The sequence below is a fragment of the Podarcis gaigeae genome (genome assembly GCF_964106915.1).
Source record: "Podarcis gaigeae genome assembly, chromosome: 5".
NCBI classification, from domain to species: domain Eukaryota; kingdom Metazoa; phylum Chordata; class Lepidosauria; order Squamata; family Lacertidae; genus Podarcis; species Podarcis gaigeae.
In genome coordinates this window covers 87088814-87116593 of record NC_139681.1, presented here as the reverse complement: position 1 = coordinate 87116593, position 27780 = coordinate 87088814, and the positions used below count along the sequence as shown (strand labels likewise).

General features: G+C 45.8%; 1 protein-coding gene and 1 long non-coding RNA gene across 2 annotated transcripts; one reads left to right on the top strand and one right to left on the bottom strand.

The window, feature by feature from the left end:
* The first annotated feature begins 375 nt into the window (after window positions 1-375).
* On the top strand, window positions 376-24929 carry NCEH1 (neutral cholesterol ester hydrolase 1). The gene is made up of 5 exons (XM_083739793.1): window positions 376-783; window positions 11150-11378; window positions 12378-12447; window positions 18618-18789; window positions 22403-24929. Exons 1-5 carry the CDS (start codon window positions 646-648, stop codon window positions 23018-23020), a joined length of 1227 nt encoding a protein of 408 aa, XP_083595919.1. The 5' UTR covers window positions 376-645; the 3' UTR covers window positions 23021-24929.
* LOC310845127 lies at window positions 23203-27780 on the bottom strand. The gene is made up of 2 exons (XR_014564488.1): window positions 26605-27780; window positions 23203-26559 (listed from the first exon to the last, which is right to left on the bottom strand). It is a non-coding gene; the product is annotated as an uncharacterized lncRNA (long non-coding RNA).

Genomic DNA, 27780 nt, shown 5'->3' with positions numbered 1-27780 from the left:
CTCACTTCCATGCATCACTACTGGGAAAACCATAGCTTTAACTATACAGTGGTACCTTGGGTTACATTCGCTTCAGGTTACATACGCTTCAGGTTACGGACTCCGCTAACCCAGAAATAGTGCTTCAGGTTAAGAACTTTGCTTCAGGATGAGAACAGAAATCATGCTCCAGTGGCTTGGCGGCAGCAGGAGGCCCCATTTTCTAAATTTTCTAAAGGTTAAGAACAGTTTCAGGTTATGGACAGACCTCCGGAACGAATTACCGTAAGTACTTAACCTGAGGTACCACTGTACGGACCTTTGTTGGCAAGGTGATGTCTCTGCTTTTTGCCTTGGGCGAGGCAGAATAAAGGATGCTTTTCCTCTCCTGTCCTTGCACCGCTTGCGCTCGGCCCCTAGGTGTCTCTGCGCGCGGCTCGGCGCCAGCAGCGCCCCAAATGAAAACAATCGCAAGGACACGAGGGCTCGCAGGGGACGGAAGAGCCTGGACTTCCTTCTGCTGGCTCTCCCCTCTGATTGGCTTGTGAAGGTTATGAAACCCTTGAATGGGCGCTGCGAGCAAACTTTGCCGCAAAAAGTCACCCCTTCGCGAAAGGAGCCGGAGAGGCGAGGCTGCGCGCTCGAGCATCTCCACCGCCCGTCACCATGAAGTCCGCCGCGGTGCTCTTGGCTGGGCTGCTGGCTCTGACTGCCTATTATGTCTACTTGCCGTTGCCCAGCACTGTCTCGGAGCCGTGGCGGCTGATGCTGCTGGATGCTTCGTTCAGGGTGGCTCAGCAATCGGTAAGGCGGGGGACCCCCCGGCACCTCCTTTCTTCCCAAGCTAAACCCCTCTGTACCCCCTCCATCTCTCTCTCCCCCACCACCGCCTTGGGTTAGGAAGATAACGGCAGGCACCGCGCGGAGCGCACTGGCGATCGTCCCCTCGGATCTCCGCGATCGCTTGAAGCAGAAATAACCGCTTCAGGGTTTAGATAGGCGGGGATCTTCTGCCTCTTTTGGGGGGTGGCTTGAAAGCATCTCTCAAGCGGATGTCGGCGGCGATGCTCAGCTCGCGCCGCGGTGCTGCAGTGAGAGCCGCGGGGCGCGCACCTAGGCGTGTGTTTGCTGTGCGTAATGGAGAAATCGGCGCTTTCCTTCCGTTTCTTTCCTCCTTCGCCGGCGACGTTTCAGCGTATCTCTTTTTTTAAAATGGGGGTGGTGGGCGCTTCCCCCTTCCCTTTTGCACCAGGTTGGCGAGAAGGGAACCGCGGGGGACGTTCAGCCTTTAAAATACAGCAAAGCAGCCGTTTCAGCGCCGGGCAAACCGGGCTCTCTCGCCTGACGCAGCAGATCGCGCTTGGTGCGTTCCGCTTTTCCAGCCTTCCCTCTCGCGGTCCCGCCCCAGGCGCCCTTTTCCGATCCACCGCGGCTCATGACTCGTGGGAAGGGCATTGGAGGCGCTGCTACATTTGTAGACCGCCCTTGCTCCAAAGATCACAGGCGCTCGGTGCACAGCGTGAAAATACAAAACGTGAACGCAAAATACATAAGGAAACAAAAGAAAAGCATTAACCCTCCGCCCCAGTCTTCTTTCATGTAATCCAGGGCAGCAGAACATGTGGCCCTCGGGATAGGAAGGCCTTGAGCGCTTCTAAAGGTCCCGGGTTCAGTCCCAGGCAGCTTCTGGAAGGGCTGGGACATACTCCCTTCCTGAAACCCTGGAGAGCGGCTGCCAGTCAGTGTAGACAATAGGTACTTTATTTTTCTTACATTTTTAAAATATCCAGTCTTTCCTTCAAGGGGCTTTAGGTGGTGTAGTTGTTCTCCCCTTCTCCATCTTATCGGTAGTGGCGCCCTCCCTGTGGAACGCCCTCCCACCAGATGTCAAAGAGAACAACAACTACAGTACAAGACTTTTAGAAGACATCTGAAGGGAAGCTATGTTTGATGTATCACAGTGTTTTAATGTTTTTTTGGAAGCCCCCCAGAGTGGCTGGGGAAGCCCAGCCAGATGGGCGGGGTATAAATAATAAATTATTATTATTATTATTATCCTCAACAACGACAACCCTGCGAGGTAGGTTAGCCTGAGAGTTGGCGCCAGGCCCAAGGTCACCCAGGGAGCTTCACAGTCAAGTGGGAATTTGAATCTTAAGAACATCTGGGGTGGGCAAAGGGGCCCCCCACCCCTGCTGTAGTTCCTCTAGGAAGGGCATTGTTTAGAAATGACCTCCTGATTGATAGGAATGGAGGACCCTTTCTGACATGCATGTGCATTTTCTAAAGGGGATTCAAGGCGTCTTGCCTTGTTCAGCTGCAATTTTTTTTTTTAATTCTTCATTGTATTCCTGAGTTGCCCCATAGCCAGGAGTCTCTGTGCAGTAAAAAACATGTATTAAAAACATTTTAAAAACCCAATGCCCAAATTGCAAAGAGTTCAAAACACCTAATTGGCACTATCGTATCGCCCAGCCTTCTCCAATCTGATGTCCTCCAGGTTTTTGAGCTGCAATTCCTATCAGTCCCAGCCAGCATGTTCTTTAAAAATGTAAAAAGCTTGAGATAAGGAAGAAGCGTTTGTCTGATGCTGGAAAATACATTTACACAAGTGCTATGCAAGCCTCTTTGGGTGAATATTCTACAATTGCAGGGATAACAGGACAGTGCCAGAAATGGCCCCTCTCTTGTGTCCTCCCTCCATACTTGAGCTTCAGGGTGTACGCAGAGCAGGGCCGTCTTACCCATAGGCGCTAGGGGTGCTGGGCGCCTGGCTGTCAGGGGCGCCAGGCCAAGAGTCCGGGGCCCGAGAGTTGGGTCCAGGGAAGAGCCCACGGCGGGCTCTTCTGCTGCGGGTGGCTCTGCACCACAAGTTCAGGGGCAGCCAAGTCAGAGAGACACTGAGGCGGCTGGCCGGCTCTGCCCTCCTGCACGCCTGGGACTGGGCAACCCGGGGGGGGGCAGATCTTTGCACCCCAGCGCTGCATATGCTTACGACAGCCCTGAAGCAGAGTATACACCTAGGGCAGCGTCTGTAAAGGTAAAGGGACCCCTGACCATTAGGTCCTGTCGTGACTGACTCTGGGGTTGTGACGCTCATCTCGCTTTATTGGCCAAGGGAGCCGGTGTACAGCTTCTGGGTTAAGTGGCCGGCATGACTAAGCCGCTTCTGGCGAACCAGAGCAGCACATGGAAATGCTGTTTACCTTCCCCCCAGAGCGGTACCCATTTATCTACTTGCACTTTGACATGCTTTCAAACTGCTAGGTTGGCAGGAGTAGGGACCGAGCAATGGGAGCTCACCCCATCGCAGGGATTCGAACCACCGACCTTCTGATCGGCAAGTCCTAGGCTCTGTGGTTTAACCCACAGCGCCACCAGCGTCCCTAGGGCAGCGTCTGTAGATCTTCCTTATCCCCTAGTTTCCCTATCTGTAGCATCTTTCCCTTCTAGACGTACTCTAGTAAACTATGTTGGTTTGAGAGGCCTTCCTTCCATATGGCATTGCCATTTATTTGTTTATTTGAAATATTTCCCTGCGCTGCTGCCTAGCCCAAGCTCCCAGGTGACCCACAAACCCAGAAATCCAAGACAAAGCAATGAAACCCTTTGACAGATAACAAACACATTTTGCATCTCGCCTGGTCTGCTTGAAAAAAGGATGGCAGTTGGTGGTGTTCACGTTTAAAATATGCGCCCTTGGAATGCAAATCAACTTTTTGTCTGATACCTTTGTAGTTTTTAAGCTGTGCTCCAGGGAATGCTGGTGGAAGGGGGGGGGGCGGCAGTTCTGGAAGCTGATCAGAGATCCCTTGGTGCAAAGGTGAGCAATGGCATAAGAGCTCTGAAATAGGCTGCTTTCTCCGCCAGAACTAGACTTCCTGCTCATACAACAGGAAGGGGGAACCTGTGGCCTCACCACTCAATGCCAACAGCTGTTCTGGCAAGGACTGATGGGAATTGGAGTCCCACAACATGTAGAGGGCCACAAGTGCCCCAGGATAGCATGGTTGTGTGTGTTTTATTTTTTTATATATATAAGATATTTATTAAAGTTTTGTAGACAGAAAAATGAAAGTTACAGAATAAAAAAAAGAATTAAAAACAGAAAAAAATACAAAAATGCAAATGAAAAAATACAAAATACATGAAAAATAGAAAACAATTAAAAGCAAATCAATCTTTTCATGTCTTCTGTTTCGTATACTTATTTCCCTGACCTCCTCACACCTCCCTTTTTTGTATTCCAGTTCACATAGTTAGCTCAGCAAATCCTTTCCCTCTTTGTATTTATCTCAATTCTGTATCTTAACATGTTATAGCTTCATATTTTCATCTAATTATCAATCCATTTTTTTCATATTCTTTTAACCTTGTTGCTAAAGCCATTTCATTTCAATCCAAACATCATTTTAACATTCATTAATTTTACAATGTTTCTGTAAATAGTCTTAAAATTTCTTCCAATCTTCTTCCACCAACTCTTCTCCCTGGTCTCGGATTCTGCCCGTCATTTCCGGGTTGTGTGTGTTTTAAAAGGTCACACACTCTGTTTACGTGATGCATTGTCTTGTATGAAATCAATTTATTTTCTAGCAAACTTTCCCCATGGCACAATCATGCCAAGGCTTAACTTCAGGGATCCACTTAGCAATAGGGCATGCACACACACGCGCGCGCGCACACACACACACATACACACACACACGCCCTACAATGCAGCCTTGCCATATTCATTTTATTTATTTAATGGAATTTGTAGATCGCTTAATCGTAAAAATATCTAAGTAGTTTACATGAAATTATTGATAAAAGCCCAAACTGAAAACAAGCTGGACCAAAACAAAACACAAAACCAAAATAAAACCAGCAGTTAATAAAATAAGATTTTACAATACTTGTTAACTTTACGTATCAGGGGAGAGACTTGGCTAAAAAAAAAAGGGTCTTTTGCAGGTGCTGAAAATAGTACAGCAAAGGAACTTGTTTAATATCAAAGGAGCTGCCACACTGATGGATCAGTCCCTTGGAACTGCAGAATAAACATTTTGTGGCACTTGTAAAAGTGCCAGTTCTGCAAAGTGAAGTGGTCAGTTAGGTATATATGAGGTAAGTTGATCCTTTAAAGTAAACTGGCTTCAAGTTCTTAGCAATATGCATTACCATTGAAACAAGACCTGCAGCATATACTATAAAGTGCATAGCCTAACATCACAGAACTGCACCACTGGGCTTTCAGAATCCTCTGCTAGACAGAGAGGTTGCTCGCCAGATGTACTGATGCAAAGACAGTTTCATGAAATAAATTAAAAATTTGTAAACCATTGAAATAACCAATGTTGAAGGGTGCATTCGACACCTTCCCTTACCCCGTCCCACCCTTAAACATTGTTGCAGGAGTAGAACAGGTTTGTAAACCTGAAAGGCAGAATTGTTTCCTGAAGTGCTTTCATTCCTTTGGTGAGGGCAAACAGGTGACCCAGGCTGCTTGACTAGCCTTCTCAATGGCTTAAACTAATAGAAAAAACCATTCATACAGCATAAATAAATGCAGGCTGCACAGAGCGTAGCTACACCATGTACAATTATTCCCTCCATTTCTGAAGTGAGTGTGGATCATTATGTAGCCAAATTGGCAAGACCCATGCCCAAAAAGGGGATTTCTTCAGGCTGGGGGGGGGGGACTGCCAAGGGAGGAAGCGAGGAATATAAACTAAAATGAATAAATAAATACGCATTGGGGAGGGGGAAACCCGAGAGACTTTCCAGCGAGGACTAGCATGGTCAGTCAACATGGAAAATGGTTGGGAGCAGTGTTAGAAACAGAGATGTGAAAGCTAAGAGCTAAATGGCACCTTAAACCTAGGTTATGGGCACAGCAATGGAATGCTGTGGGGGAGTGGGTGGCTCTGTGGGCTAAACCTCTTGGCTTGTCAATCGGAAGGTTGGTGGTTCGAATCCCCATGACGGAGTGAGCTCCCGTTGCTCTATCCCAGCTTCTGCCAACCTAGCAGTCCGAAAGCACACCAGTGCAAGTAGATAAGTAGGTACTACTGCGGTGGGAAAGTAAATGGCGTTTCTGTGCCCTCTGTCTTCCATCACGGTGTTCTGTTGTGCCAGAAGCGGTTTAGTCATGCTGGCCACATGACACAGAAAGCTGTCTGTGGACAAATGCCGGCTCCCTCAGCTGGAAAAGCGAGATGAGCGCCGCACTCCATAGTTGCCTTTGACTGGACTTAACCGTCCAGGGGTCCTTTATCTAGGCCCAATTTTTTAATAACAAGGATGCAAAGCTGAAAATGAATGAACTGCAGCCAAAATATTATGTTCGTTTTTCACCTGGTCTAGTCCTTCCCCTGCTCACCCCCCTAATATTCTTCAGAGGGTCTCTTCTCCAGTCTTCAAGAGAGTAGCTGGAAGTGGGGAGGCAGAAAAAAGCCCTCCTTTCCTTCTACTCTGCAGCTTTAATGTGAAATCTTAGGCGCCCAGAGCTCAGAATCTGCTCATGCTAATGAAATCCCCTGTTGCAAAATGCACCTAGAACAATGAGGGTTTTGAACACTGGTTGGGAGAAAGAAAGGACAATGGAAAAGGGGGGGAATGAAATGGGGTGTCATGAAAAAGAGAGAGTCTGGTTGGCTGAACAGGATCACTCCCAAATTCAATATTTTGTTATAGGCATTGCTTCCATGCATCAATAGCCATTAATAGAGTTATCCTCCTGTGAATTTCTGAAGTCTTCTTATTAGCTACTATAATCATTCTTTGTTTATCAAGCATGTACACTATCATTTGCTTACTCTTCTGCAGTAAGAAAGAACTAGGGCAGGGGTGGAGAAAGCATGGCCTTCCAGATGTTGCGGAACTATAGTCCCCCTAAGCCCACCAAGCCTGGTCAATCACCAGGGATGATGGGAGTTCTAATTCAGTAAGATATGGAGGGCCAAAGGTTCCCCACACCTGGACCTAGGGAAAGGGCCATAGCTCAGTGGTAGAGGGAATGCTTTGCATACAAAAGATCCCCGGTTCAGTCCACGGTCTCTCCAAGTGGGACTGGAGAGACTTCTGTTGGAAACTCTTAGAGAGCTGCTGCCAGTCAGTGCAGGATATACTGAGCTGCATGGGCAAATGCTCTGACTTGGTGGAAGTGCATGCATGCACACACACCCTCCCGTGAACCATACTTTTGTTGCACTACAAATTACTTAGGTCTGGCCTATAAATATCACAGAATGAGGCAGCAGAATGGACTGCTCCACTTTGGCCTGCAGGGGCAGGAGTCACATTTTAGAATGGACTCCTATGTTGAAAGCTCGCTGGATATAGAAAACCAGCACAACAGGACTTAGCCAGCCTTTCTCAACCTTGGGTCCCCAGATGTTTTTGGCCTACAACTCCCATCATCCCTAGCTAGCAAGGCCAGAGCTCAGGGATGATGGGAGTTGTAGTCCAACAACATCTGGGGACCCACAGGTTGAGAAACACTAGTTAGGCCTTTTTTTCTTAGGCTTTGCTTATCCTTCCTTCCTTCCTTCCTTCCTTCCTTCCTTCCTTCCTTCCTTTTCTATTCTACCCTTCATCCAAAGATCACAGAGTGGCTTTCAGTATAAAAGCACAAAAAATACATACCATAATTCTGTGTTTCTCAAACATGCATCTCCAGCTTTTGTTGGACTACAACTCCCATCATCTCTAGCTACCAGGACCAGTGGTTGGGCATGATGGGAGTTGTAGTCCCTCATTGAATTAGACCAAGGGTGTGCTGAATCAGTGTTGTGACTTAACTACGGCCGATGAGAGTCGTCCCCCCACCCCATGCAGGAAGCTCAGAATCAGGGCATGGTGGCAACAGCCACCCTTTCTGGACCTATCCTGACCTCATCTGGCTTGCCTCTTTGGTCCTAGAATTAAATGGATCACAGCATGCAAATTCTTAGCTGCCTTGCCTTCCTAGGTTTCTGACAGCACAAGGCAATTGACTGAGACCAACCAGCAAGAGAAGTTTGGCTGAGGACCCCCAAAGTCCTTTTTGCTGCATCGATGCTGTTATCGAAAACTGGAATAGCGATTTTGCAAGGGCACCTGAAATTTGTTCTGTACCTGCAACTTAATTCCTTCCTGGAACACCTTCAGCCTGATGAGATCTGCAACAATAAGCTGTGTCGTCTTTGTTTAGGGAGGTAGCAGCCGTAATCTGCTTTGTTCTGGGATAAGCTGGTGCGGCAGGGGCTTGGGAGCACGTGGATCACCTTGCTTTTGGCTCAGGCGAATTATGTCTTGCATTTGCTATATTGGAGCATGATGGAAGAGGGGTTAAGTCCATTAGGAGAACATCTGGGGATCGGTGGTAAGAGCACAAGCCTTGCATGCGAAAGGTTCCAGATTCAACCTTTGCCATTTCCAAGTAGGGCTGGAGAGAAGCTCTGTCTGAAACCCTGGAGAGTTGCTCCCAGTTGATGTAACTGTCTCACTGAGGGATCGGGATCCAGATACTGTGCTCACGTACTGCTTGCTTTTATTTCCTTTGCTTTCCTCCCTCTGAAGGTTGTTCTACACATTAGATCACACTTCCTTCCAGGGCTGCCTGCCGCTGGTGAGCGGGGACAGAGGCAGGTTATTTTGGACAATATATTGATATTATCGCCCAGCCCTGTCTTGAATATCTCATTTGGAAGGTTTCCTAACCTCCTCCCCCGAACACCCCAAGATAAGACTTTGCAATTATCACCACTTCTGTTGTTAAAATAGCAAACCCTTAGATTACTGGGTGAAAGGGCAGCTTTATCATATGATATATTTCTTGCTTTCGGATGAATATAAAAAACACACACAACCTTTTGCATAATTTGTATGGCTAGACAGTCAGCAGAGCTGGGTAATCTCTGCCCTCAGTCGAACCCCAAAGGGAGAAAGTATTGGGACAAAGGGGAGCAGGCTGCAAGCACATTCAGAAATAGGTGAAAGTTCAGTGGCCGCATTTAAAGAAATATAAAACCATCTGGCACTGTCCAAAGGCAACAGGGAAAGGAGTCGAGCTTGGCAGAACTACTCTGTTATTAGCAGGTTTTGCCATATGAAAGAGCAACATAATACAACAGGTTTGAAGTCCATATTGTGATATCTGTTTCATAGTTTTTGACCTGGCAATATATCACGAATCATGATGTGTGTTAGAGCTGGGCGATATATCACCCTAAACCGGTTTCAAGTTCATCTCATATTGGTTTCAAAAAATTTTGAACAGGCAATGTATTGTGAATCTCTCTGTGTGCTAGGCAAACATCACAATGTGTGGAAAACCGTGAAGCCAGTCATCCTTAACTCCATCCTTATTTCAGACATTGTGATATATCAGTATACTGTGATGTTTAGCTGGCGATATATAGCAGTGTTGAAAACCAGATATCACCCAGCCCTAATTCTAGGTTGTTTCTTTACTCATATACACAAGTTGCTAGTGCAGATTAATAATTCTAATTTAAATGTTGCACTGCGATCCTTTTCATTTGTATTTTGAAACTAGCCCCACTGTTTTCAGTGAAGCTTCCTTTCAAACTACCTATGCATAGATTGCAGTCTTAGTTGTTACCATTTTCTATGTCCCATAGAAATCCCTTCCCGGTATGGCATATTAGGATTTTGCAAATCTGCTCTTGCTTCTTGCTACCAGTGGTGAAGGGATCACACAGTGTTTGTAATGGTGTCTCAGATTCACAGTGGGGTTTTAGCAGAGCATTCAGGCAACTGCTTTGCTACATTTCTTTGTTGGTGACCTTGAGAGCGCCAAAGCATTTGTGTGAATGGGCCCTATATTAGAAGAGCAGTCATTTGGTTGTTCAGATGGACACCCCTCGTGTGCTGCTTTTTGAAAAATACTGCAGTTAGGCAGCCCTTTCGCTTTAATACAACTAGGTTTACCTTATGACCTGTAATAAGACAAAGGTAAAATGGATGCGGGTGGCGCTGTGGTCTAAACCACTTAGCCTCTTGGGCTTGCCGATTGGAAGGTCGGTAGTTCAAATCCCCATGATGGGGTGAGCTCCCGTTGCTCTGTCCCAGCTCCTGCCAACCTAGCAGTTTGAAAGCACACCAGGACAAGTAGAGAAATAGGTACCGCTGTGTGTTTCCTTGCAGTCTGATTTCCGTCACGGTGTCCTGTTGTGCCAGAAGCAGTTTAGTCATGCTGGCGACATGACCCGGAAAGTTGTCTGTGGACAAACACCGTCTCCCTTGGCCTGGAAGTGAGATGAGCGCTGCAACCCCATAGTTGCCTTTGACTGGACTTAACCATCCAGGGGCCCTTTGCCTTTTACGACCCTTAGTTCCAGTTACAGATAGGTAGCCGTGTTGGTCTGCCATAGTCGAAACAAAAAAAATTCCTTCCAGTAGCACCTTAAAGACCAACTAAGTCAGTTCTTGGTATGAGCTTTCGTGTGCATGCACACTTCTTCAGATACCAGACCCTTAGTTGTGGTTGGAGGAGTACTCCCCCCCCCCCCAAAAAAAAGTTTTGCAATTGATTCGTCACTGACGCGTTACAAAATCTCTGCTAAAGGTTCACTTCTCTGTTCCTTTGACATGCCTACTTTAAAAGTCAACAACAAAACATTCAGGCACTCTGCCATATTTTGGCTCTCAGGCCTTCCTTGTATCATTTTATTGTTTTAGCACTTTGGGCTGCAGGCTAGCTACCCCTGCTTTAGAGCAGGGATGGGAGGAATCTTTGGCCTCCAGACATTGATGGAGCCAGCTGAGCTGATAGCAAGAGACTGGGAGTTGTAGTTCAGGGACAGCTGGAAGGTCGCAGGTTCCCTTTCCTGGCTTTAGAGGCATTGGTAACCTGATCTCATGCTGAGGCAGGAAACATTAACCATGCAATCCTATACGATCAGCTCACAATTAAGTTTCAATGGGACTTACTCCCAGGAAAGCAAGACTAGGATTTCAGCCTTTGTGTTGATGGAGGAAGCAAATCCGCCAGCCAAAGAGGGTCATTTGAGCTTCTAATACTTTTGCAATCCTACTACTTTAGAACAAGTAGAAAGGTTCACACGTCAAGGCATGTTCTTTTTTGGCAAAGCTAATGTTTACAGGGGTTCTTACTTCCCTCCTTCTTTCAAACACTGCCCCCCCCCTTTTTCAGCTTGGTTTCTCGTTCTTCTCCTTCTAGTGCAATCTGGTTCATTTCCTGGGACTTGGCCATCATCTGAGAGCCCTGAACTTCTTGATTGGTGCCTTCGACCAGCTGAATCCCCAGTCCTCGGAAGGAGTGAAGATAACAGATACTCAGTTTGACGGCGTGGAGGTCAGAGTGTATGAGCCACTGGCGAAAGGAGGGGCAAAGCTAAGGCGCAGTGTGGTCTACATCCACGGAGGAGGATGGGCCCTGGCAAGTGCAAGTATGTCTTCTGGGCGGCTGCCATGTTCTCGTTCCACTGCATCCTTCCACACACCTATTTTGTGGTCTCTGGATAAGTTAACATCAGTTTCCCTAAGGACATCTGAGTGATTGATGTAGGGTGGAACCAATAGATGCAAAGAGTCCTAAGTTGCAGAGAAAGCTGCCTCGTGGCATTAATAATATAATAATAATTACATATAATATATATATATCCTGCCCATCTTGGCGGCTTCCAAGAAAAGATTAAAAATACATTAAGACATCAGTCAGTAAAAACTTCCCTAAACGGCTGCCTTCAGGTGTCTTCTAAAAGTCAGGTGGTTGTTTTTTTCTTGACATCCAATGGGAGGGCATTCCTCAGGGCGGGCGCCACTACCGAGAAGGCCCTCTGCCTGGTTCCCCGCAACCCCTCTTCTCGTAGGGAGGGAACTGCCAGAAGACCCTCAGAGCTGGACCTCAGTGTCCGGGCTGAACGATGAGGGTGGAGATGCTCCTTCAGGTATACTGGGCCGAGGCCGTTTAGGGCTTTACAGGTCAGCACCAACACTTTGACTTGTGCTTGGAAACGTACTGGGAGCCAATGCAGGCCTCTCAGGACCGGTCTTATATGGTCTCGGCGGCTGCTCCCAATCACCAGTCTAGCTGCCGCGTTCTGGATCAGTTGTAATTTCCGGGTCACCTTCAAAAGTAGCCCCACGTAGAGTGTATTGCAGTAGTCCACTATCTCAAGGTTATAAGTGCAAACTGCATTCCTCTCTGACCATTGGTCATGCTGGCTAGAGGTGGGGTTGCCAAACAACATACAGAAGTCCCTGCTGCTGATTTAAAGGATTAAATCTAGATATATGTGATAGCCCTGTAATTGTCCTAAGTGTTGATTAGTTTTAACGCCTTAGGTGTTTAGTATATTCTTAACTTGCAATCTGCCCTATGACCATTGCCTAAAGGGTGGTTTAGACACGCCTCATGAAATAACTGGTTGTCTCTCTGATTCCAGGAGGAGGTTACTATAACAATCTTTGCTCAATTATGGCTGAATCTCTGGACGCTGTAGTTGTTTCAATCGAGTGAGTATGGCAAGCATGGGATAAGCTGGTACATCTTGGGTTTCTTTTATTTTTTAATTATTTTATTAGGAATTCAACAAACATATTATCTTAAAACATATCATCCTTAATTCCCTCCCCCCGCCATTTCCTCCCTCCCATAAAACAACCCCGCCCCCCTGACTTCCCTCAGTTCCAATCTCTGGTTTATCTATAAATGCTATTCTCTGCATGTTACAGAATTGTACAAGTCCTTAATTTATCTAAGTGATTATTATCAGTACAAAGTTTGTGAGTGTTTATTCAAAGCCTGCCAAGGAATCCAATTCACTTTGTTGCATCTTTAGATACTTTGTAAAAGATTCCCATTCCTCTTTAAAGTCACTGTTCTCCTTGTCCCGTAGCTTATATGTCATTTTTGCCAGTTCTCCATAGTCCATCAGTTTCTTTTGCCATAATTCTTTAGTCGGGATTTCCTCAGTCCTCCATCCTTGTGCTATTAAGACTCTCGCTGCCGTTGTCGCACACATGAAGATATTTTTCAACTTCTTTGGCAGGTCTTTTCCTGCCAAATCCCTAACAGAAATGCTTCAGGTTTTTTAACAAATGTTAGATGGAACATTTTCTTCAATTCATTGTAGTACATCTTGGGTTTCAGTGCAATGTGGATGGTTTGGAAAGGCTTTGTGGTTAAGACTAGCAAAACACAATAGTTGCTCATGTTGATGATGTTGGCAGGTGGAGAGAAGCAGCTGTTCTAGCTTCCTGGCAGGTGGGGTGCTGTTACTGCCCAAAAAAAATATGCCAGCAAAGCCAATCCAGCAATTCTGCCATTGGGTTTTGACTGTGCCACCACCTGCCCCAAGTAAACAACAGTGAAACACTTTTCAGGAAACTAGCACAGCCACACTGCCCTACCTGGGAAGACACCTCTCCATTTAGGATAACATTGCAATTATACATGCATTCACACTTATAGTTTTTAGTGAGGAATCCGATGCAGGAACTAGCCTTGCTGTCTGCCGATTTCCAAACACAAATCATTCATCATTGGCGATCACTCATGGCCCAGTCAGATGCTCTTCCAAACACAATATGTTGGCTCTGTGTTATTATGAACGTTTCTACTCAGAAGTTAAGTGCCATTTTGGGACATACTGCCAGTTCAGGTTAAGTGTGTCTGGGATTGCAGCCCTAGTGAAGGACCACATTAATTCACCTGGATCGTCAGTGCTTTACAGGTATAAAAAGCATGTGGTAGAAAATACAAGATGTCTGCAAATGGTCCTGTGTTTAATCCCCAGCATAGCATACCCAGAGAAGCAGACATTGGTGTAGTGATCTGATTGTCAATGAAATAAAGAAAATAATGTATTTGATTCACATTTTAAAATATATATACCGGTATGTACCGTATTTTTCCGTGTATAACATGCCCCCGTATATAAGATATAAGATGACCCCTATTTTGGGGGACTCCAAATTAAGAAAATAGGGGGAGATTGCCCAGAATTGTTGAGCTTTTTTTGGGGGGGGGTTCTTACCAACATTGCCAATCGCATGCGCCGCCAAAGCCACCAATCACCTGCTCTATTGCCGCAGCGGCAACCAATCAACAGCAGGCCTTTCCACAGCCTCCAGCCACCCACTAAATTGACGCAGCAGCAGCCAATCAACAGCAGACATGGCTGCAGCCACCAATCAACCGCCCAATCATCGCTGACAATCTCCAGCTCATTGCTGCAGACAATCACCCGTCTCCCCTCTGCACTATCCATGTATAAGATGACCCACAATTGTAAACATTATTTTATAATACAAAAACATCGTCTTATACACAGAAAAATACGGTATGTATAAGTTGGCTAACGGTGTCTTTTAATGGTGCATCTATGTGCCTTCAGTATGGTAGGGATAGGATGTATATTTCTTTGTTGCGGTGGTTGAAATGACCATGATGGTTGCGACAACAAATAAATTTGGAAACGGACTCTGGGTAGCAGGGATGAGACAGTGAAGAGCAGCTGCCAAGTCAGAGCAGGCAGGACTGGTCCAGATTGTGATCAAATGACCTTACATCTTCCTAGGTGATAGGGATACAGATACCTCTTCCTTGTTGTGCTGTTGCAACAGTTTTCTCCCGTGCAGGGGCAAGTTGCTCGCATTGTAGCTCAGTCTTCTGACCTGGTGCCCTCCAGCTGTTCCTGAATTCCCACCATCTTTGAGCTTTGACCATGCTGCCTGGGGCTGATGAGAGCTGCAGTCCCAAACATGTGGAAGGGTCCAGGTCTACAGAGGTTCTGCTGTAGTTTATAGATTCCAAAAAGATGTACACCGGGCCTTTGATTGGATACAGTGCTGGATTTATGTATAAGCTAAACAAGCTATAGCTTAGGGCCCCACTCTCTTGGAGGCCCCCCAAAAAAATTAAAGGGGAAAAACCTGGATGTACATTTCCAAAATATATGATAAAAAAACAAATAAAATAAAACCTACATACAGCAACAGTGTTTTGTGGTGTGTAGGCTCCTGTGATGTAAGTAATGGGCCCCGCCTGCTAGCCTGCTCCCTAAAATATCACTGGTTTGCTCATTTCTATATATAGGGTGCCTACATTCTGCATGGACTGGTTGCACGGCAACATGTGCAGACGGCTTTAGATACCTATTAGGTTCACAAATTACCATATAGCATATATTCAACACAAAAAACAGCGACAACTTGTTGTTGACAAAGGACAGCTGGACATATAAAGGGCCCCATTACCTTCAGTAGCTTAGGGCAGGCATCCCCAACCTTTGGCCCTCCAGATGTTTTGGCCTACAACTCCCATGATCCCTAGCTAACAGGACCAGTGGTCAGGGATGATGGGAATTGTAGTCCAAAACATCTGGAGGGCCAAAGGTTGGGGATGCCTGGCTTAGGGCCTCATCAAACCTAAATCCAGCCCTGATTGGATGTACAGTGGTAGCTCGGGTTAAGTACTTAATTCGTTCCGGAGGTCCGTTCTTAACCTGAAACTGTTCTTAACCTGAAGCACCACTTTAGCTAATGGGGCCTCCCACTGCTGCTGCGCCGCCGGAGCATGATTTCTGTTCTTATCCTGAAGCAAAGTTCTTAACCTGAAGCACTATTTCTGGGTTATTGGAGTGTGTAACCTGAAGCGTATGTAACCTGAAGCATATGTAACCCGAGGTACCACTGTATTGTTCTACTAAAACCCATTTCCAAGGCATTAAAAGAGGCAGTCCCTATTTAATTGGGCAATACGTTGGAAAAGTGTAAGGCCTTACAAAAACCGCAAGTGACATGCAGCATCTTTGAAGGAGGAGTTTCCTCTTCTCTCTCACACACAGGATGGGCTGCCTCTTCTGTGATGGCATCAGTTACAACATGCAAAGGAAGAAGGCCCTTTTCCCAAAACTGTTGCTAGGCAATTGTTTGAAGAACTGATGGCTGTTTACAATGCACTTGATCAATGGACTCTGCTCTAATAATTGGGTGACAATCCTAGTGTATACTTCAGGGAAGTTCCTTATTTTAAATAATAATAATAAAGCCAGGCGCAAATTATTAGAAGTCCATAGGCAAGAAGCTATTACATTGCAGGGGAACAGGGCAGCAATATCCTATCTTCATGCATTATCTTCTCAAGTAAAGTCAACAAGCAAGGTGGGAAATGTTGATTGTGTACAAGCTCCACCCCCCAGTTGACATTCCTAAAACTATTCATGAATTGGAGGGCGATCTTCTGAAGTGGGGAATATCCTATACCTGTGGATGTTCTGTTTGTGCTTCACAATCCTAGAAAAATCAGGTGTCTTAAACTTTGTGGGGAGGTCCTGCACACCTACAGGGTAACAAGAGGTGGGGCTAGTATGCTTATTCCCCTTGTGCGCTTACTTAATGTGGGTCAATAACTCACATTAAAAGAGTTTAAAAGGCTTTAAAAGAGTTTAAAAGGCTTTAAAAAGAGTTTAAAAGACATTAAAAGGCTTAAAAGAGATCCTCAGTTCTTTCCCAGTGTCCAGAATGTTAATGGGAGAGGGAGCAGAACTGAGAATCAGAGGAAACTGCCATGCAAGCATTATAGCAGAACATAAAAGGTAAAGGGATCCCTGACCATTAGGTCCAGTCATGGCCGACTGGGGTTGCGGCGCTCATCTCGCTTTACTGGCTGAGGGAGCCTGCGTACAGCTTCCAGTTCATGTGGCTATCATGACTAAGCCACTTCTGGCAAACCGAAATGCCATTTACCTTCCCACCGGAGCAGTACCTATTTATCTACTTGCACTTTGACATGCTTTCGAACTGCTAGGTTGGCAGGAGCTGGGACCGAGCAACGGGAGCTCACCCCGTTGTGGGGATTTGAACTGCCAACCTTCTGATCGGCAAGTCTTTAGAAGCAATTGCAGATGTTGATTTTTAAAGCCCTGGGATAATAGGAAACAGAACAGAGTGCTGAAGTACTAGTGTTTACTTAACTTTTTTTTAAAATGCCCCTTTTCCCAGTTATTCTTCCTCCCCCCCAAAAAACAACAACCCAGTAATTGATTATGCAAAAACATAAATATTCCAGTAATGGGGTCTCTTCCTCCCTTTTCTAATTTATTCTGTGATGCCATCACTCCCAGTGGAATCCAGTGGCAAAGTAACAGCTGAACTATAATGATCTGTGATTCTCTCCTTGAAGAAACCCCACAAGGAGGACTGGTTGCCTGATTTGCTCCCTCAAGAATCTTTTGCACTCAGTTGGTTCATTCATTATCTCCCCATATTTACTGTTGTTTTCAGACACAATACTGTATATAAATACACACATGTTGCTAGTTATAAATGTATGTCTGCAAAAAATTTTTTGTTTTGTTTACCCAAACTCTTGATTATTATTATTTTATTTAACAAGGTCTATAGACAGCTTAATAAAAAAAAATCCCTAAGCAGTTTGCATAAAACATACATAGCACATTCATAAGAAAATACTAATAACCTTTTCAGAACGGAAAGTGTTCTGTTTCTTTTTATCCAGCTCAGGGCACCAACTGCCCTCTAGTGGCCTTATGTGCAGATGACAAACTTTTTACATAAAGAGCCAACTTTTCTAAAAAAACAAATGACAGCTTTGAGCAAGCCGAAGCTATGTTAGATCTGGAATTTTAAGCGTGACCGCTGGGCTTTTGTTGCTGTCTATAGCTGCCACAGAGTGATATTTGTCAGGGCTGTAGCATGCACCCTCCTCCCATGTTCCTGATGAAAAAACAATACACACACGCACACACACCAGGTAATTCCATAACACTCTGGTGTGTTTTGGTTGAAACAAATAGGAGAGCTTTTATTGGACCAGCATTGATATAGAAACATGCGTGCTCTGCAGCAGTTTCACTCTACACACAGTAACAAAATAGGCTTGGCTTGGAGGCTGGTGGTGGAAGCAGAGGATCTTCCCAGGCCAGACACCACAAGAGGCTGGCTGAGCCAGGAGGGTTGGCACTCCCTTTGTACCCTTCCCATGGTGGAGCCTCCTTTGCTTAGCCATTCCCTGGCATTTCTGGATCTCTTACAGCCCAGTGATTAGTCAAGCTAGTGAAGGATTCTGGTTATCAACAGCTACAAGCCACAATGGCTAGGCTCTACCATCACTGTCAGAAGCATCATGCCTTTGAATACCAGTCACTGGGAAGTTCATGAAGGCCTAGGGGGGAACGTGGGATTGGTTGATGCTGCAAGCCAGAGATGGTCTGCAGCATGCTATTGGTGTCTGTGGCAAGGGGTGGTGTTGATTGGGTGTTGCTGTGGCAATTGGGCAGGCAATAGGCTGCTTCTGCCGGCGAGGAGACAGACGTTAGGAGGCTGTTGCGATGCGTGCGAGTGTTAGCATCGGCCAGGCAAAAAAAGCTCAACAACTCTGGGCAATCTCCCCGCATTTTCTTAATTTTTATTCCCCCCAAATAGGGAGCGTTTTATACATGGGGGTGTGTTATACACAGAAAAGTACGGCATTTTGTGATAACAGGATTCTGGACTGGCCGGTCCATGGTCCTGATCTTGCAAGGGCTGTGTTCTTCTGTCCTTTTCAACCATGGCAAATTTCGAATACGGTCGAAGGCACACCAAGGCCTTAGCCTTACCCAATGTGAGTGCTGAGTCCAGAACACTGCTCCCAATAGAAACTGCTTATCTCATTGCAGGTACAGGCTCGTGCCAGACTTTCACTTTCCAGTGCAGTTCAACGACGTCCTCCAGGCTACGAAGCACTTTATGCTCCCGGAAGTCCTCGCGCGATATTCTGTGGATCCCAGCAGAGTTGCCATTTCGGGAGACAGCGCAGGAGGAAACTTGGCCGCTGCTGTATGCCAAGAGGTAACACAAGTGCTTTAGGGATCCTAAAGCGTGGAGAACATGCTGGGGACCATTACTCAGCGTAGAGCTACACTGCAGAATGTCCCAGTGCCAACCCCTGTTTTCTGCAGTTTGCGGCACCAAGTAACTGCAGATTACAGAAAACAGGGATTGGAAGCAGAACAAGCAAAGCATGGCTCTAATTATTATTATTATTATTAATATTTATTTGTACCCCGCGCATCTGGCTGGGTTTCCCCAGCCACTCTGAGCGGCTTCCACAAAAACCAAAAATACACCAAGATGTCACACATTAAAAACTTCCCTGAACAGGGCTGCCTTAAGATGTCTTCTGAATGTCAGGTAGTTGTTTATCTCTTTGACATCTGATGGGAGGGCGTTCCACAGGGCGGGCACCACTACCGAGAAGGCCCTCTGCCTGGTTCCCTGTAGCTTTGCTTCTTACAATGAGGGAACCGCCAGAAGGCCCTTGGCGCTGGACCTCAGCGTCCGGGCAGAATGATGGGGGTGGAGACACTCTCTCATGAGTTATGGTCCCAGCATGATCTCCATACTTTAGGAAGGACATGGGCAGCCAACTGGCAGCCTCCAGTTGGACCGCAGCTCTCATCAGCCCTGATCATTGGTCATTCTGTCTAGGGTTGATGGGACCTGCAGGCCTATAACACCTAGAGTAAGATTACCATATTTTTTTCAATGAATCCGAGGACACACTTTTAAACTTCAATGGATTTTGTATGGGGACTGATTTGTAAATCCGGGGTCAATCTGGTAACCTTTACCTAGAGCACCATATTGACTAGCCCTGATTTACAGTTCACAATGAAATCTTCCACTGCCAACGCCCTTCTTCTTGCCAAAGCAGTAGCCAATTGCGCCCTCGTTTCCAGCAGGAAATCATTGTGTGGGAAGATGGGATATTATGCAAGTTTAGACAGACGTCAGTCATTGGTTTGGACTGTAAGCCAACTTCAGGTTAATAGCTAATGGAATAATTAATGGGAAAGCGGGACATGAGCGTGTTTAAAGAGTAGAACTGAGTCTAAATTAAACCTTATTTATGAAATTTGTGTACTGACCTTCATCCGTCGATCTCAAGGTGGTTCATAAAATAAAACTACAATATGAAAAACATATTGCGATGGCCATTGGCTATAAACAACAAAACTTCTATGAAAAACACCTGGTGCCTAAAGGTATGTAATGAAGGCACCAGGCGAGTCTCCCTGGGGAGAGCAGTCCACAAATGGGAAGCCACTGCAGAGAAGGCCCGTTCTCATGTTGCCACCCTCTGGACTTCTTGAGGAGGAGGCACATGAAGAAGGGCCTCAGAGGATGATCTCAGAGTCCGGGTAGGTTCATATGGAGAGAGGGAGTCCTTGACATTAGTTCTTGAATGATAAAGCTGCTTAACTTCTGTGCTTCCTCTTGACACAAACAATCTGTAAACGGCAGGACTCTCAACTTCACCCACCTTGAGTGAGGTCAGTTGGTGAAGTTTCTTATACGCTGTTGTTGCTTTCTGTTGACAAGCAGAAGGTTTGAAGAAGGGTGTAGGGCTTCTTCTCAAGCACTAAATCAGGGATGGGGGACCTGTAGCCCTCTGGGTGTTGCTGAACTCCAACTCCCAGCATCCCTGGCCACTGACCACTCTGGATGGGGGCTGATGGGAGTTGGAGTCCCACAACTGAATTTTAACCAATTGTTTGATTTTGTGTTTTTAATGTACAGTGGTACCTCGGGTTAAGAACCTAATTCGTTCTGGAGGTTCGTTCTTAACCTGAAACTGTTCTTAACCTGAAGCACCACTTTAGCTAATGGGGCATCCCGCTGCTGCCACATGATTTCTGTTCTCATCCTGAAGCAAAGTTCTTAACCTGAGGTACTATTTCTGGGTTAGCGGAGTCTGTAACCTGAAGTGTCTGTAACATGAAGCGTCTGTAACCCGAGGTACCACTGTATTATATATTTGGTATTAGCTGCCCTGAGCCTGGTCTTGGCTGGGGAGGGCGGGGTATAAATAAAAATATTATTATTATTATTATTATTATTATTATTATTATTATTATTATTATTACATTTGGAGGACAGGGCACTAAATGTTCCATTAAATCATTGCAATGAGTGTGATGATGCCGCAGCACAAATGTTGCAAGCTTTCAAGTTCTCCAGAACTCATCCCGGAAAGAGGTTACCAAGGTTGTGGGAAGGCAATAAACAAGTAATTAACCCACACCTTAGGTAGGTTTCTACATGTGGATTGAGTAAGATGCCAGACTTTGATAACTGAAATAAGAGGAGGATACTTTGAGTGGAGATCCTGTGAATGTTTTGCCTTGTCTAAGGTGATACTGACTTCAGGGTAAACAAATGCTAGATTGGGTTGCATGGCTGTGAGTGCTAGTGACTTTCCAGATCACTTACAAGAGGCAATTAAGTCATATTTGTGCTCCATTTCAGCATACACACTCTTTTATTTGGGGGGGGGGCGGTTTAGTAATGTTTGTTGCAGTGAAAAAACGCCCAAGTGTCTGAAAGATTAATACATTTTATTATGTCATAAGTTGTGGCACCTCACTCTTGTCAGACGCATGGACTTTGAGCTTCCATTATCATGTGTGTGTCTACAGTATATACTCATAGGAATATGAGGAGTAGAGAATGTAAAGGCTGGAGGTAGGGATCTCAAGAGGATTTTGGTCCAGGTTGGATTTTGCCATGAACTGCTCCTCATTTGTTTCATCAAACCACCTCTGCACCAGGTAAAAGCACTTTTAAAAATGGTACAGGAAGCAGTGATACGTCACTTCCTATGTACAGTGGTGCCTCGGGTTACAGACACTTCAGGTTACAGACACTTCAGGTTACAGACTCCTCTAACCCAGAAATAGTACCTCAGGTTAATAGTACCTTGCTTCAGGATGAGAACAGAAATGGTGGCACGGCGGCAGCAGGAGGCCCCATTAGCTAAAGTGGTACCTCAGGTTAAGAACAGTTTCAGGCTAAGAACGGACCTCTGGAATAAATTAAGTTCTTAACCTGAGGTACCACTGTAATTGGATACACAAAGGGATGCTTTATCTGCGACAAAATGGCCGCCCTTTTGAAGCTGTTCTAAGCAGATTTACAGAATTAAAATGTGGGGGTGGGGAGATAGCAACCCCTCTGTTCACCCTGTAAATATTCCACTTGTGTTTTTTGGTGACTATTCTGATGTGCAGATTGGGGATGTCACCAGAATTATCTTCTAAAAACGGCACAGGAACCAGATGGGAAATACTTTACTGCATCCATGTGTGGGACCGGGATGGACTGGGATTGCATTGTCTCATGGGAAGTAAATGGCAACAGAATGGGAAAAGTAAAGTCTGTAAGAGTTCAGTTGGAGGATTGTCACAGAGTACAATTTATTCCACAAAAGCTTGCGCCACCAAAAAAAAACACCAGTCTTGATGTCTTAATGTTCTGTTCTCTGATGAGAGTGAAATTTACTTTTGAGGGCATCAAAGAAAATAAAGCAACCCTTTTCTCATTGTGTTTACATATGTTACATTGAGATAGTATTGCATGCAACATCTGAATCGTGCCCTGTTTGTCTGCCTTGCTTCCGCAGATGACTCAAGAGGAAAATGTAACCACCAGATTTAAACTGCAGGCTCTAATTTATCCAGTCCTTCAGCCGTTCGATTTCAACACCCCCTCGTACCAGCAGAACGAAGTCACGCCTGTCCTTCCCCGTTTTGTTATGGTGAAGTTTTGGCTAGATTACTTCAACGGAAATTACGACTTTGCCCATTCCATGGTGGTCAACAACCACACCGCCCTCGACGTGAGTGAGGCCAATGCCTTCAGAGATCACCTGGACTGGACTTTCCTCCTACCTTCAAGGTTCAGGAAGAACTACAAGCCTGTCGCACAGACGACGGGGAAGTCAGAAATAATCCGGGACATACCTGCCTTGCTAGATGTCCGTGCTGCTCCCTTGCTAGCTGAGAAGGAGGTTTTCCGCATCCAGCCAAAGACTTACATCCTGACTTGCGAGATAGACGTTCTGAGAGATGACGCACTCATGTATGCCAAACGGTTAGAGAAAGCAGGTGTGGCGGTGACTGTCGACCATTTTGAAGACTGTTTTCACGGCTGCATGATCTTCACCGTTTGGCCTACCAATTTTTCTGCAGGATTCCAAACCAGGGACAGCTACATCAAGTGGCTTAGTCAAAACCTGTGAAGGAAAGTGCCCCCCTTCTTAAAAACTAAAAACTGTAACAGGTCCCCAAGTCAAGTGTACACCTTTGTATGCAATCTTGTGCCATCCGTTTTGAAGACTTCGTTGGAGAGTTTTCCATTGCAGCAGTGGTGTGCCACCAGTGACTTGTATGATTTGTTTGGACTGTACACTGCTGGGGGAGGGTGGGGGGGAGTCTTTGGGCAGTCTTGAACCCAGACCCTAAAGGCATTTGCAAGAGAGTCGGACCCAACCTGTAGCAGAATGTGGTGGTAGGTGAGGCTAACACTTCAGATTGCAGGAGGAGGAATGCAAATTCTTCCATGTAGAAGCTCTCTTCAAGTGGAACATTGACACCGCAGTGTAACAAATTCTACCCTGGCCCTCTCCCTATTGAGCTTGTTCTCTGCTTGCAAGGAAGGGTTTGTCTGTCAGCTGTAAGGAAGAGCTAAAAAAACATGGGTTTTCCCATCTGCAAGTCTAAAATGGTATATAGTCCATTGCACCATTTATTTCTGCTGCCTATATAGGGTGTGTATCCAGCTAAACAGTTCTGCTAGCAAAAGCATTTTTGGCTGCTCGGCAGAATCTCCTGTCGCTCTTCTCCACCCTGTGTCCCCTAAATCTGCTCTGGAAAGTTAGTGGGGAAACCCCAGAACATATTTAGGGGGCATATTTAGTTAGAAGAGGGAGAGGCTATTCCAGCATGTAGCCTGAAGTGCTTTTACCAGTGGAAATGCTTCGTTGGGTTTCAGCCATAGAGACTAGGTCCAAGTTATGTTCAAATTGCTGGGTAACATCCTTACTTCCCAGCACCCTTAACAAACTACAGTGGCCAAGATTATCTGTGAGTGTTGAAGTGGTATAATAGTGCTTTTAAATGTATGGTGTGAACGTGGCCCAAATCAAAACAGGGATGTTACTCTTAAGCACCACTCACTCTCAAAGACTAGGAGAAACAGCTTATCCATCAGACCTGATTTGTGACCCGGCAAGTGTAAAGCAGCCCACCCCACCCCTATTTATTGTTTCCTGCCAGCCTGCTTTTTGCCATTTTGGAGGCTTGGCAAGCCACCAGAGCCCCATGCTTAGCTTAATGGGTTGCAGGTGTTTCAGGCCTGGTGTAAACAGAAGACAGCGAGGCTGGGTCCCGTAGCTGCAATCTTATCCTACGACATTTAGATTGGTTGCATCCTGTGCCGGTTGGTGTAGGTACCTTTTGGGACTAAAAGCTCTGCTTGGGATTTTGAGAGAGCGCCGTGGGCACCAGCTACAAAATGGCGACACAAAATGGCCGCCACATTTAAAAGCACAGGAAAGGAGAAAAGGAACGTAGCTTGGGATGGATGAGCATTACATATACATACACAGACAGGCAATGGAGAAAATGGACCTACGTCAGCCGCTGCCATGTTTGCTCACAGAGACAAACTTTTTGCACCTCTCCTCTGTTCAGAGACGATGGGAGCATTGGTGTTCTGTGGAATGTGGGCATGTTTAAAGGGTTAGAAGAGGCCGAGTCAGGGCAGGGAAACTGTCTCTCGTGAATTGTGGATTTTGGAAGGGACATTTTCCAAGACCTTTGGAGGGTACCATAGGTGATATGGGTGGGCAGACACAGTCGTGACCCCTGGTGTGGACAGCACTGACACAGATAAGACTTCAGTATGAGGCAGCGTCCTTTGATGATAGTCTTCAAGCCACTTTTGTGTGTCCTAACATCAATGCAAGAGGCTCCCTGGTAGGGCTAAGGAGCCTCTCCCAGTAAGCTCTACACTGGTTACGTACAGCTTCCTCCTTTCTGGTCAGGTCTTGATCCTGGGGAGATAGGAGCCAACGAATAATGTATCTCGCTCTCCCTCTGTACCACGTCCTTCATCCTGTGTGCTGGTATTTAAAACGTTGATCGTGACTGGGGTGAACTCTTTCTTCATTTGCCTAATCTGCAAGACAAGCAGGCACAGCTATTCAAGTTCCTCGCTAATGACAAGGGAGCATAAAATGGGCTCCCAAGGACTACATTCAATGCATACCATCAAATGGGCTTTATTCCACAAAAGCTTGCGCCACCAAAAAACAGTTTTTAAGGTGCCCCATGGCTTGCCCCTGCAAAAAGCCAGGCAACTTACAGTAACTGCAGCTAAGACTGCAATACCTTACGCTCTGCGACCGATACTTGTTTTCTTTAAAGAGGTGCCTGGCTATTGTCCATCTGTATTCGATGTATTTTTAGCTGCTTTCAAAACAAAACAAAACACCTGTGACCAATTTAGGTGCTGACCTCCTGTTGCTGGTTGGTCTTTTAAAAAGGTCCAGACGATACCTGGAACACACTTGAAATTGTTTCCATACATTGAATGGCCAGGGTTGTTCCAGATTGCTCATGACACATATTTTGATCTTTTTTTTAATCAGACTATTTCTCAGAGCAGTCTTTGTTCCTGAGTCTCACATCTCTGGTCTACAGGAGAGAAGTTGGGGTGTTTTTCAGAAGGCAGTCGAACCCCTCCTGCAAAATAGTTGCTGCCTGAAGTCGCCCTAATGATTCAATCCTATACACAGTTTCCTAAGAGTAAGTTCTGTTGAACTCAGTGGAGCTTGCTTCCCACTAGGCATAGTTAGGATTGGAATGTAAGGCATCTCACGGTAACCTCTTGCAGCCAGTTTTAAATTTATCAACACATGAGTGCCTTTCAGTCACTGAAGAGCACAGTACTCCGGCTTCTCTGGGTTGCACTGTTATGTCTGACCCAGTGGTTAATGGCAAAAGAAGCTTATTATTCAAAAAATGCAGCCTTATCTGCCTCAAAAATAGCTCAGGGAAGCTGGTTATTTTTGGAGTTTGGATGCAAGTGAAAAGGGAATAGCCTGGAATATGTCATGCCAGCAGGTGGCAGACTTGAAAATAGCTCCCTGGGCTGCAATTTAATACAAAGTCTTCAGCTCTAGAAATAGATGACAGTTTTCCCTGGAAATACTGAGTTGTGCTCATCCTCAAAATACTTATTTTCCCACTACCACCAGCAGGGCAGCTGATCTAGAAATGCGACTGGTTTATTTTGAAATAGACATTCAAGAGTCAAAACAAAGAGATTCATCACAATATCTTCAGACTTTTGTCTTTTAAAGTGGCTGCATGCAAGGGGAGGGAGGTCTCCAATTTTGATCAGAACAGCCGTGTCAGGGTTAACCAGCCCCACATTGTTTTCTTGATTGACATTTCCCTTCCCCCTCCCATCCCCAAAAAGATGAAAGGAACTTTATTGTGCCTGTACGTTAAAGCCCCAGGGCTAATACCAAAATCTGGGGCAAGGGCAACTTAGGATCAGGAAAACAGCATAGCCAGGAAATCTGCATCTACGAGGGTGAATGGTGCATTAAAATGTATACGTTGGTGCAGATAACATGCCAAAATGCATTATATATTAGGGGACTTCACTTTGCCCAAGAAAGGCATAGTGGGTAAAATTGCATACCAGAATGTGTATTCATGAGAAATTTGCACTGAATTTTAACCAGGACTTTTTTTAGAAAGATACAATCTGATGTGAAAATGTGAAGAACTGAACTTAAGGTTGGAAAAAAACAGGAAACGGAGAAAATCCAAAACTGGCAGGGCTGTGCATGGCCCTCCTGGTTCAGTTCAGGGCCTGATTTGGCACTTTGGGGTTTTGCACAGTGTTTGTTAGGGGGCAGAAGCGCCCAATCTGCTTGCCTGCATCTCCTCCTTAAGACTGTTCACGCCTTTTGACAGCCCCAGGTTGCTCTGGGAGGTCCCAATCTGTCCTGAGGCTATTTCTCAAGCCACTCCAGCTGAACCCTAGGTCAACCAAAATTGGCCCAATTTGGTTTGGGATCTGGTATTTTGGCCCTGGAAATTGAGATTTCACCATCCCTGGTCTTGAACCCACATAACTAAACTACTGACTTCCCTCAGGTCCAGCAAATGACCCTGTCCCATTACTAGTATTGATTTAAGACCCGGCTGCTGGAGAGGAGGCAGTTGAATCGGAAGCAACCCTATCCTTGGAATAGCGAATTTGTGGTGGTTAGTTGTTGTGATGTATATACACCAGGAAATCACAGCCTGGTTTCTATGTTGTTATTTCTAACATGCTCAAAGTAACAGCAGCCATAACAACATTAGCCACAACACCAATACATCATTCAAAAACCTAGTCAGAAAATCACAAAACTCAGCACTTGTGTCTTTTAAGAAAGTTAGATTATCAGACTTGGAATTAAGAAACGAGGGTTCAAAAATGCCACCTGGCCTGGAAACCCACGGTGTGTCTTTGAGCCAGTCACTGCCTCTCAGCCATGGTTCCCCCCCCCCCAAAGAATCATGGGCACAGTAGTATGCTAAGGGTACTGGGAACTGTTAGGAGACCACTATTCCTCTCACAGAACTACAGTTCCCAGAGTTCTCTAGGAAGAAGGATTGGCTGTTAAACCAATTTAAGTCTGTAGGGCAGAGCTGGCCCACTTATGAGGTGGGGTGAAGCACTCTCCACAGGCAGTGAAAGTAGAAGAGGCGATGTCCTACCCACGTCACCACTTGACAGCCCCAGGTTGTTCAGCACACCCCTGGGGTGGAGAAGATGAGCAGCAAGGGCTTGCAAAATGCCACCCTCTCACCAAGTATGGCGTGTGGCATCTCCATGACGGCGCAAAGATGTATTCTTAATTGCCTGCATAAGTCTGATGGAAAATAAAAGTTCTCAGCAGGTATTTAAATGTTGAAACAGAATTGCCTGAGTTGC

Coding starts and splice junctions, on each gene's coding strand:
- NCEH1 (XM_083739793.1), top strand. CDS start 646: ATGAAGTCCGCCGCGGTGCTCTTGGCTGGGCTGCTGGCTCTGACTGCC. Junction 12,448..18,617: donor GCTGTAGTTGTTTCAATCGA/GTGAGTATGGCA, acceptor ATCTCATTGCAG/GTACAGGCTCGTGCCAGACT. Junction 18,790..22,402: donor CCGCTGCTGTATGCCAAGAG/GTAACACAAGTG, acceptor TTGCTTCCGCAG/ATGACTCAAGAGGAAAATGT.